Source organism: Drosophila guanche, unplaced genomic scaffold, assembly GCF_900245975.1.
Source record: "Drosophila guanche unplaced genomic scaffold, DGUA_6, whole genome shotgun sequence".
NCBI classification, from domain to species: domain Eukaryota; kingdom Metazoa; phylum Arthropoda; class Insecta; order Diptera; family Drosophilidae; genus Drosophila; species Drosophila guanche.
In genome coordinates, this window is record NW_022995760.1 from 381,454 (window position 1) to 391,976 (window position 10,523).

The following is a 10,523-nucleotide window of genomic DNA, read 5'->3' on the forward strand; positions in this document are numbered from 1 at the left end:
GGCAAGGGTGGCCTCATCGATCTGGACATCGAGGAGTTCGACTCGGTGCTGAACACAAACCTGCGCGGCGTCGTACTGCTGACAAAGGCCGTGCTCCCACATCTGCTGGAGACCAAGGGTGCCGTGGTCAATGTGAGCAGCTGCGCCGGTCTGCGTCCCTTTGCCGGCGCCCTCAGCTACGGTGTGTCCAAGGCTGCCCTCGATCAGTTCACCCGCATTGTGGCACTGGAGATGGCACCGCAGGGAGTGCGTGTCAACTCGGTGAATCCCGGTTTCGTGGTGACCAACATCCATGAGCGCATCGGCATCGTCGATGAGGAATACAAGGCCATGCTGCAGCGTGCCATTGCGTCCCATCCCTTGGGCCGTGTCGGCGATGTGTTCGAGGTGGCCGAGGCGGTGGCCTTCCTGGCCAGCTCCAAGGCCAGCTTCACCACCGGCGCCCTCTTCCCCATTGACGGCGGCAAGCACAATCTGACGCCTCGTTAATTTCCATTTCCTTTAACTTTCCCTTTTCCTTTTCCCTTTCACAATTTTTTTTTTGTTCAATAAATAAATAATAAGCGAGCGACTGTGTGGGGAGGAGTCATCTCTGGGTGTGGGCTCTGGCGTCTGGGGGTGACCCCGAAATGACCGTCATGGGTTTGCTGTGTCAGACACTTGACAGACTCGTTATCTATCCATCAGCCGGCACTGATAAGATGCACTGTCAGCAGCAGCAGCAGCAACAGAAGAAAAAACAGCAACAGCCACGGGGAACATGTTTGCTTTTTTGGGGTAATCTCCGGTGGAGAAGCCTTATCAGAGACACTCCAAAAATAACAACAGCAGTCTGCCCGGGGGGGTTGGTAGAAGGCAACGTGTTGGACGCGTGTTCCCCTCGTTTTGTCCGTGTGGGGCAAGGGGTGGTACCTTCGGTCAATGAGCCGTTGAGTCCGCTGGTTTGGTAATGTAGGTCATAAATGTCACAAATAAAATACAGGTAAATATTCTCTGCATGTGCGTGGAACAGCTTTTTGGGACCTGTGGTGTAAAGCTCTCTGCAGATTTAAAAGCTTCAGCCGAAGCTCTAAAGTTTTCAAAGTATGCATGATCATGAAGGGCATAGGAAACCTAAGACTTGAACAGCTTTCAATTCAAGTTTCAAGCGCAAGGAACAGGTTGAAACTTTGAAGGGTACGAAATAATCAAAGTGAAAGCTTAGAGAAAGCCCAAAAGAGGGGGTTGAGGGTGCACTAGATGACATTTGAAGATTCACTTTCTAAGCAATGAATTTATATGTTTGTCATGCCTGATTTTCACTCTGCTTCTGCTGCTCGGATATACTAAAGAATTGATCATATATCGTACGATTTTGTATTCTTTTGTTATCACGATACAATTGAATCCACCCATTTATAATGTTCTTTCACGAATTTCAGAGTCTGTTTATTGACACAGAACCTATAAATTGTATGTCTGGACGTTGATATGCAATGACTGCACCATCAAGTGGCCCATGCCACCACATACTGCAGACTCGCGACAGAGGCAGAGGCAGCTCCCGCACACAAAAAAAACAAATATAAGCTGCAGGACGGGGTGGGTTTAAAGTCGGAAGAGGCAGCGGCAGGGGGAGGGCAGAGGCAGAGGCCGAGTGAAGCAGAAGCAGAGTGTGAATGAGAGAATGTAAAAGGAACAACAAAAACTGCAGGACAGGGTGGGTTTAGCCACAATTCATTTCTTCATTTTGGCTATAATAATGATCCAATCGGATCCCAATTTGGTAATCTGATTTCCTACGGAGTGGCGTTTTTAGTTTTATTTTATCTTCAAAATTGTAAGTTTGGAAGGTTTTCGCCCTTTTGCGGGGGCGGGGCTAAATTTTGAAATACACTGGTTTCAGTGTTAGCATACAGTAGTCTGGAGCCAAAATTTGGTGGCTCTAGCTCTTATAGTCTCTGAGAACTAGCCGACAAACAAGACGGACGGACGGACAGACGGACAGACAGACATGCCTCACATGCATGACATGGTCGGAAAAGTTTCCTTCTGTGCGTTACATACAACCGTTATTCCCCACAAATACAATATACCCTATTTACTCTTTGAGTACCGGGTATAAAAAAAGGGTTCGTGCAAGGCATAATTCGATCTGCACAGTGAAAGGAACAAAGGAATATAGTTTCTAGTGGGTCTAATGGGAATCGTAAAGTTTATCCCTTGATCAAGTTGTGCATAAAAATTACACCAAGCATTTTTCTACGACTAACTAAGGATGGAAGATTTATTAAAAGAATTCTACTACGGTAGGATGGCAGTCTCACAGTTGCATCCCAGTTGAGTCTCCGTAGGGAAAATAATAAAAAGTTGTTCTGTACTGATTCAATACGGTCCTGATGTATGTTGTACTGAGGGCACCATACACATGAGCCGTATTCTTAAATCGGAAGAGAGTCTTCGTTATATAGGGGTCATCAAATTCCTTTGACCACCTCTTTATAATCCCAAGCACACCCATGGCTTTATTTACCATGGTAGAAATGTGTTCAGAAAACTTTAACTTGTTCATCAACCAATGTAATTCTCTCAAGAGAACTACCGCAGAGGGTGTAAGGAGCCAGGAAGGGGCTGGAGCGATCAAAAGTCATTACATGTGCAAGTAAGTGCAAGTTTGACTTTCAATTGCGTGTGAAAGCTTCCGTGAAGGAGACTTAACCATTATTAGTTTCTAAGTTATATTATAAGGTGAAATTCTGAAGTCATAATTTAAGTTCGCGGCCCACAGTAGCCAACAGCAGAGCAGAGCAAAGAGAACGGCGACGCGAGCCAACAGCAGCAGAGCCAAAGAGAACGACGACGTGAGCCAGCAGCAGAGCCAAAGAGAACGACGAAGTGAGCCAGAAGCCCGAGAGCGGCCAGCAGCAGAGCAGAGCAGAGAAGCAGAGCCAGAGCCAGAGAACGAAGCCAACAGAGCAGCAGCAGAGCGGCAGAAGCAGAGCCAGAGATCAACGCCGAGAGCCAGCAGCAGAGAAGCAGAGCGAGAGAGCAAGGGCGCCGGCAGCAGCCCGAGAGCCACGGGCGTGGGCAGCGACGGCAGCGCAGCCCGGACAATGGACCGCAGCTAAGGGCTCGCGATCGCCACGCAGAGCTCGCCTCGGGGAGAAATGTTTCGAACACCGGGAGGACCAGTCGAGATCGCTGCGGCGACAAAAGTAAAAACAGTAAAAAGTGCGCCATAACCCCACCGTTGCCCACGAGAGGCTCAAGACCACGTGCCCACGAGAGGCTCAAGGACCGAGCGCCAGGTGAGGAGACAAAAAGACCGATAGGCTCGTGAGGATCGGGTAAGCGAGGCTGTGGGCCTCACCCTTTTTCTAGTACGACTTAGTTTGGTGCGACGTAGGTAGGGACATAGGAAATGTAAGTACATACGGCGGTAAGACAGGGAAAAAGACAAAAAAAAATATGAAATAAAGATATGAGAATAAAGAAACAAAACTAAACAATGTGCTCGTGTGTAACAGTGTAAATTTAACCCTTTCCCCCCTCCCGAAGTGCAAGACGGTAAGTGTGGTCGCCCACCGTTGGAGGCTCCGCTGGGCTGGTCGCAGGTCACTACCGCGCCAGACCGCGGGCTCTCAAACGGCGCGTGCCTGTCTCCGAAACGGGTGCTGCCTAGGTACTACCAGGGGCGCTCGCGTCGGAGCAGACAGGGGCGGCTACACTGCCAGAAGGCGCCTCCGCTAACCCCGGTGGTCGCCCACCGTTGGAGGCTCCGCTGGGCTGGTCGCAGGTCACTACCGCGCCAGACCGCGGGCTCTCAAACGCCGCGTGCCTGTCTCCGAAACGGGTGCTGCCTAGGTACTACCAGGGGCGCTCGCGTCGGAGCAGACAGGGGCGGCTACACTGCAATCTCGGGTCCCGGCACTTTACAAATTTCTTTGTAAGGTGGCCCTGGAGAGGCTGAGCTACCTCAGCCTCGAAAAGACTACCTTACACTTTGGGGGATTGAAAACTTAAATAAAGCTCTAAAAATAACCAACTAAGCTAAGTTTGTGGTGCTCTTTCCCTCGCAGATTTGGGAATTTAATAAGTGGAATTTTTACGACACTTCACCTGGGGAAAGCCCTTAACCACAAGTCTCAGCGCTCATACTTAGAATGAGAATCAAAAACGCGTTTTTAACTAATCCACAGAAACCGAAACTAACTAATATTCCAACCAAACATCGAATTTATAAATAAATTAATAAAAAATTAAAAAAGCTGCACTGCAGGGGATGTTAAATTCACAGAAAAGCTCTAAAAAAAAAAACCCACGCAGCGTTTGGTGGCGTCATTAACTGCGCAGTGCTTTTGCTTAAGGGTAAGCTCTTTGGGGATTCATTGCACCCACGCACCCCCCACTGATCCAGGTAAAAGCCTTTAACGAAAGCAACAACCAACCCCAGAGGGAAGCTTTAAGCTTGCAAAGCGAGCAATCAGCAACCCCTCTGGATGAAAGCTGCTAGCCAATGGACGTGGCTAGTTGTCCGTGGCAGGCAGTCAGTGCGTCAGAAACTGTCGCTGGGCGCTCATCGTACGGCCCAAATCCTTATCCGCGCTGCCACCGTGGCACACACACAGGAAGCGAGACAAGCGAAGGCGTACAACAGAGGAAGAGAGAGAGAGAGAGAGAGAGCGAACAGAGTGGGAAGCAGCAGGCGCTGGGCCAGCTGGCACAGAAAGCGGAACTGGGCACCGATTGATTTTTTTCTCTTTTGGGCAAAACGGAAAACAACGCGGAAAAGTGAACGAGAAGTAAACAGAGCGCAGCGTTGAGGCCTGCAATTCCATATGGAAATGGAGGAGGCACTGCAGTTGGTCGATGCGGAGCAGCAAGAGCGGAGGGAGCAGCAAGAGCGGAGGGAGCAGCAGGAGCAGCAGGAGGCCACGGTATCAATGGAATCATCCCCCGTTGAAGGCCAACAGCCTGTGCCTGAGACGAACAGCTGCCACGGCAAAGCTGCAACATTTGCGGAGGAAACGGAGCCTGAGACGGACAATGAGCCCGATCCGGAGCCAGAGCAAATGCTGAGCGAGCGATGGTCACCGCTGGGTGCCAACTACGATGACGCCAACAGTGCCAGCTCCGGCGTGGACTGCGATCTGGAGCCCAACCTGCTGGGCCTGAGCCTTGGCCTAGAGAAGAGCGGGCCCGGCATGGAGACGGAGAGTGCCAGCGAACTGGCGCGCCTACGCAGCATCGAGGAGGAGCAGGAGCTGCTCACCAGCTCCCTGCTGGCGCTCACCTCGCACTTTGCCCACGTCCAGCTGCGGGTGCGACAGATTGTTGAGGCACCGCCGGAGGAGCGCGACCAGTTGCTGCGCGATCTGGAAGATTTTGCCTTTCAGGGCATACCCGATGCGGGCGTTGGCCAGCAGAAGGATTCCGGCGAGTCGGACACGGAGCGGGAGACAGAGTCCGATGGCCGGCTGATTGAGCAACTCAAGTCGCAGCTGACGGAACTGGAGCAGTTGGCATACGAGGCCGGGGAGCCGGGCATACTGCCACAGCATGTGCTCCTCGAGAAGCAAAAGTTCATCCTGGACGAGCTGCGGGCCAAGCTCAATCTGCAGGTGGAGCAGCAGGATCTGCCATCGCTCAGCACGGACCAGCTGCGCCACCAGGTGGACAATGCCATCGGCGAGTTTGTGGGTCCGCTGAAGATGAAGGAGCAACTGGTGGCCCAGCTGAAGACGCAGATCACCGACCTGGAGCGCTTCATTGCATTCCTGCAGTGCGATGCGGCGGGCTCTGGCTCCGGCTCCGGCGGCGGTTCAGGCTCCTCGGCCAGCGGCAGCGACCGCCTGAAGCTTCTCTCGGGCGCCTACAACAGCTATGCGGCCAAGCAGACGGCCCGCTCCCAGGCTACGTTGCCCGTGCCGGCGGAGACTGCTCCGCCCGCTCGTGCTTATTCCCATTCCTCCGCCCTGCCCGTGGCCCAGGCCGGCGAGAGTCTGCACAGCAAGGCGCACGGACTGCTGGACAAGGCCTCCATCCTCATGCAGATGTTCGCCAGCACGCACCTGGCCAAGCCACGCGAGGATTTCCAGCAGAACACCCTGAAGAAGACGCACAAGGGCAATCACTGGGGGTACGTGCTGGTTGTGGTATTCTCAATTCTGCTCTCAATCTATCTCAAGGCTTCCTGTTCTTTTTCCTGCAGGGATCTGCGTGCCCAGCTGGAGGTGGACATCCAGGAGGTGGCCGCGCTGGCCGCCACGCTCAGCTGCGATCGCGAGAAGTTGGCCAACATCAAGCGTGCCCTGCGCCAGCAGCAGCAGGAGGCAGGATCTTCCGGCACGTGCCTCAATGCACAGAACGGAGCGTTGATCACCTTGCCACCGCGCTGCAGGCGGGCTGTGGCAGCTGGCCATGAGCTGGCACCATATGCGGCGGCCGCTGCGTCAGCAGCCACCTCCTCGGACTCGGACGAGGAGGCTAGCTACGACCGCTACGAGTGGGAGAAGGATATCAAAGGCCTGAGCCTGGGCAGGCGCATCGTGCATATGCGTGGCGACTCCATAGCCACCATCGGGCGCGAACTGACGACGGTGGTGCGCAAGAACTTTGCCCGAACGCTGCAGCAGCTCATCCAGCATGGCCTGCGGATACCCGCCGAGTCGGCGGCCTCCAGCCTGATGGTGCCCTTCATGCGGTGCCTGCATCCGGGCACGCAGCGCATGGCAGCGCCGTCTGCCCAGGAGTCGCAGTTCCTCGGCCTGGGCCGTGGCATGCACGCCTGGGAGCTGATCCTCGAGTACTATCAGCTGAAGCACGGCGAGGAGTACAACAATACGCCGGCGCGGAAGCTCTCTCTCAGCTTCCAGCTGGACATTGTCGACGCGCAGGATGTGACGGCCAAACAGAGCCTGCTCAGCACAGTGGGCATGATCCTGGCCATGCACAAGCCCTACAAGCGCAGCCACAATGCCCACTTTAAGGCGTTTGTCTGCGCGGGACTGAAGTGAGTCGTCCTCTAATTGCTTGAGTTTCCATATTTCCATTGCTAAATGTTTCGTTTTTCTCTCATTGCAGCTCCCATTTGCTGGTGGAGTGGCTTAATCTGATACTCAGCTGCAACGAGCTGATTGACAGCTACTACTCGTCCACCAGCTATGTGGCCCGCACAGGCTTCCGCGACTCATTGCGCTCCATCGACGCCCTGTCCAAGTACGACTTTGATCTGCCCGTGGACCTGGCCATCCGTCACTTCCGCAACATCTAGAGAGACAGAAGATCAACTGAGAACTCTTATTTTACGTGTTTAATGTCTATTTTGTTGGCCATTATTGGGTGCTAGTCCAAGTCGTACTCTCGTACTATTCCCCCCATCACTTATGTGTATAAACTCGTGTATATAACCTTAGATATGTCCCATTAAATCAATTGCTAATCCTACCTAAACTCGCTCCCGTAGAAGTCGTACAGGCACTGGCTCAGCTTCTCGCCCAGCGGCCGCTCCAGGGCACCGCATGTGAGGCCCGCCAGCAGGCGACGGGCTTGCTCCTGCTCCCCGCACGACGCGTACGCGTCCAGCAGCAGTCGCGGCGTGGGATAGCGCTCCACAATGGCCAGCGCTCGGTCCATGGAGAGCGAATGCAGCTGCAGCAGCTGCTGCACAAACACTTCGCGCACCGTCAGCTGTGCATTCTTGGCCGAGTCCTCGTACAGGGCCCGGAACTTGAGCAGACCCATACGGCGATCGGTCAGACAGCTGGCGCTGGGCACGCCCAATGCGGCTCGATCCACGCTGTGCAGACTCTTGCTGAGAAAGAGTTGATGCAGCGCTCGGCCCATGCCCGCCAGGTAGCACATGCTGCGGTAGTGGTTCTCCGTTCGCACCACCTGGATGCCCGACTGGATGCGCGCGTTGGCCAGCGCCTGTAGCAGCGAGTCCAGCGGCAGGCCCAGCTGCTCGTTGTCGCCGTAGTCTTCGATCAGGTAAATCACGTGTGGCAGGCCGCACTGTCGCAGTCGGTGCTTCTGCTCGTGGAAGCGACCGTCGCGTATACTCGAGGCCAGATCGTCCATGCGCTTGCGCTCCACGATGTAGGGCAGGACGAGCTCGTTGCCGTCCGCGTCGCGGGCTATCCATAGGAAGTCGCCGACGGTGAGGCGACGCACCTCGTGCTCGGCGCCAAGGGACTGCAGGTAACTGCGTGTCTGGTCGAGCACGCGCTTGTTCTTGCCACTCGTCTCCTGGGTGTCCACCAGGAGCAGCACCTCGAAGCTGCCCGGCAGCATCTCCACCACACGCTCTCGCTCCTCGGCCGCTGCCTGCTCCAGCTGGGCTTTCTTTGTCGGCTTCTTGGCGGGGCACTTCTTCGCCTTCTGCAGCTGCTTCTCCTGAACCGCCTTGACCACCTGTTGCACCTGCTGCTCGTACTGGGCTGTGGCTGCCGCCGCCGGCTGTGTCTCGGCTGTGGCGCCTCGGTGCTGACGCAGCTCCTCGTCAATAAGCTGGCACAAGGTGCCGCCGAAGCCCCGTAGCACGGCGCAGTCGCGACCACAGTACAGCGGCAGCGGGTAGCTCTTCAGTGCCTCCAGAGCCTGCCGCAACTTGTGCTGAGACCTCTGTTGCCGTCGCTCGGCCTCGCGCAGCCAACGCTCCAGCCAGCGGGTGAACAGCGGATTGGGCTCCCGCAAACGCACCTCCAGTCGTGTCTCCATTTAGCTTTGTGTGCATTTAATGGTAATTCTTAAATGCTTTTTTTCACTTGTTTGCACAATTTGCCGCCCATCTTTGATAGCATATCTGCATTTCTATCGATAGGTTCGTTACTAGAGGTGGTGAACAAGTTTCGATATTTGGTGGTATTTAATCCTGAACGATTGTTGGAATGCTTGCAATATTTACATAAAGGCTTTAAAGGGTTTTAAAGTAATTTAAATATAATTATATTAATAAAATAATTTAATTAGCTCACAACATATGCGCTCAAAAAATGTTTAAAGAAATACGCACAATATCGATGGTTAGTATCGAGGTTGCAGCTTCACAATCGATTGCCCGCGCATCTCTATTCAATGTATTCTTGTTTTGGTTTGTTTTTTGTGCGCTATTTTGTTTTGTTGTTGGCTACATTCTGCATAGTGCCAAAACAGCCATCATTGAGCCTAGTATGGCTGTTCTAAACCTGTTGGTGCTCTCGCCATGTGCATGTTGGTGCCGGGCATGGCTGGCTCTGCCAAAACAACGGGAGGCATCCGTCCGCAGCTATGATGGGCCCACGCTACGTGCTCCATCCTTTAAACAGAGGCGGATGCTCTTCCTCGTGTCTCCTGCACAAGGTGAGACAGACAGAAGGAATATGTGGCTCTCACTCTATTCCTGCTGTCTCTTTCAGATTGGCCCGAAGGACTGAGAAATTGATCGTGCAAGCACTGCGGTAGCCAATTTTGAGTATCGAGACTCGCATGGGAGTAAACCTCCAGGTATGTGCATATGTGTATTTCCAGTTTTTGTTTATTGACGTGAATCCTCTTGCAGAATCCTCACTCATATTTTGGCAATAACGTATTCGGAGAAGGATGAGCATAGCTGTCCAGCAAAGTAGTAGCTCTAGAAGCTCCAAGATTTGTATTGGTGCTGATCTTATCAATGGGATAATCCATCATACATATAACAAAGGATTATCAATATAAAAAACGAATTTAAAATAGATCGTATCACAGCGGAACCAAAAAGCAATGTTAACAGATTATGTTTTCTGTACATTCGATGCTCAAAATGGAACAAGAAAATAGTCAAGTAGAAGAATTTGAATTGTTACTTATCCGTTTACAACCAGTCTTTTGTTGAGCACACGTCATGATATGTAAATAGTTTTTGGTACATTATAATAATGGAAATATGTAGATAAAAACATATGGATTATGAAGATTTAGATCAGACTTGTGAATCAGTCTAAAATATCACTCGTACCTACTCAATGGATTTTTCTGAAGCATAATCCACTATTTCATGCAAATGTAAAAACACAACGAAATTCCTTTCCAAATCTTGTTCATATGTACATACATACATATATGTAAATGTGTAAATATCCATGTAATTAGTTTTCTTTTTATTATTATTCACTTTAACAAGCAAAAACATTCAATATAGTGTGTGTTTTGTGTATACATATACATGCATATATACTTATATAGGTTCATAATCGTATATACGAGTATATCTAATGCCACACTTTGTAGACGGGCGATTTCTGATGCATTTTGCAACATTTTTGTGTGTGTTTGTTTGTCTTTATTGTAAGTAATGCGTATTCTTGTTGGATCTGGATTGGATTGCTGCAGTTTGTATATAGGTATAGTAGTATGTGTTTATGTATGTATGTATATGGACTTAATTGTTTAGCTTCGCAAAATAAGTGATAACACATACATATGGAGGATATATCCTGCTTCTTCTATACCATCGTCTTACGTAAATGCAAGCCTTAAGCTTTTGCGTTACACAGTTACATACATATATTTTGTATAGAGGTGTCTTG

At 51.6% G+C, this 10,523-nt stretch overlaps 3 protein-coding genes and 1 long non-coding RNA gene across 5 annotated transcripts in view; 3 read left to right on the plus strand and 1 right to left on the minus strand.

The window, feature by feature from the left end:
• LOC117590749 (estradiol 17-beta-dehydrogenase 8) overlaps window positions 1-662 on the plus strand; it is a 944-nt gene extending 282 nt beyond the window's left edge. Inside the window, 1 exon segment of the mRNA XM_034283658.1 lies at window positions 1-662. This exon segment is cut by the window's left edge and continues 13 nt beyond it. Coding sequence (XP_034139549.1) covers window positions 1-489 — 489 coding nt within the window. The 3' untranslated portion in view covers window positions 490-662.
• Window positions 663-4,353: 3,691 nt separating this feature from the next.
• On the plus strand, window positions 4,354-7,425 carry LOC117590741 (RUN domain-containing protein 1). 2 transcript variants are annotated; one of them, XM_034283651.1, is made up of 4 exons: window positions 4,355-4,858; window positions 4,908-6,118; window positions 6,191-6,991; window positions 7,063-7,425. In XM_034283651.1, the coding sequence occupies exons 2-4, from the start codon at window positions 4,923-4,925 to the stop codon at window positions 7,250-7,252; spliced, it is 2,187 nt and encodes a 728-aa protein (XP_034139542.1). In that variant the 5' UTR covers window positions 4,355-4,858; window positions 4,908-4,922; the 3' UTR covers window positions 7,253-7,425. The 2 variants fall into 2 exon arrangements, with proteins under 2 accessions (XP_034139541.1, XP_034139542.1); XM_034283650.1 differs by having other exon boundaries at window positions 4,354-6,118.
• LOC117590744 (crossover junction endonuclease MUS81) lies at window positions 7,274-8,775 on the minus strand. The gene has a single exon (XM_034283654.1). The coding sequence runs from the start codon at window positions 8,695-8,697 to the stop codon at window positions 7,423-7,425; it is 1,275 nt and encodes a 424-aa protein (XP_034139545.1). The 5' UTR covers window positions 8,698-8,775; the 3' UTR covers window positions 7,274-7,422.
• A 271-nt stretch (window positions 8,776-9,046) lies between these two features.
• On the plus strand, window positions 9,047-10,018 carry LOC117590751. The gene is made up of 3 exons (XR_004574328.1): window positions 9,047-9,318; window positions 9,375-9,462; window positions 9,518-10,018. It is a non-coding gene; the product is annotated as an uncharacterized LOC117590751 (long non-coding RNA).
• The last annotated feature ends 505 nt before the right edge of the window (window positions 10,019-10,523 follow it).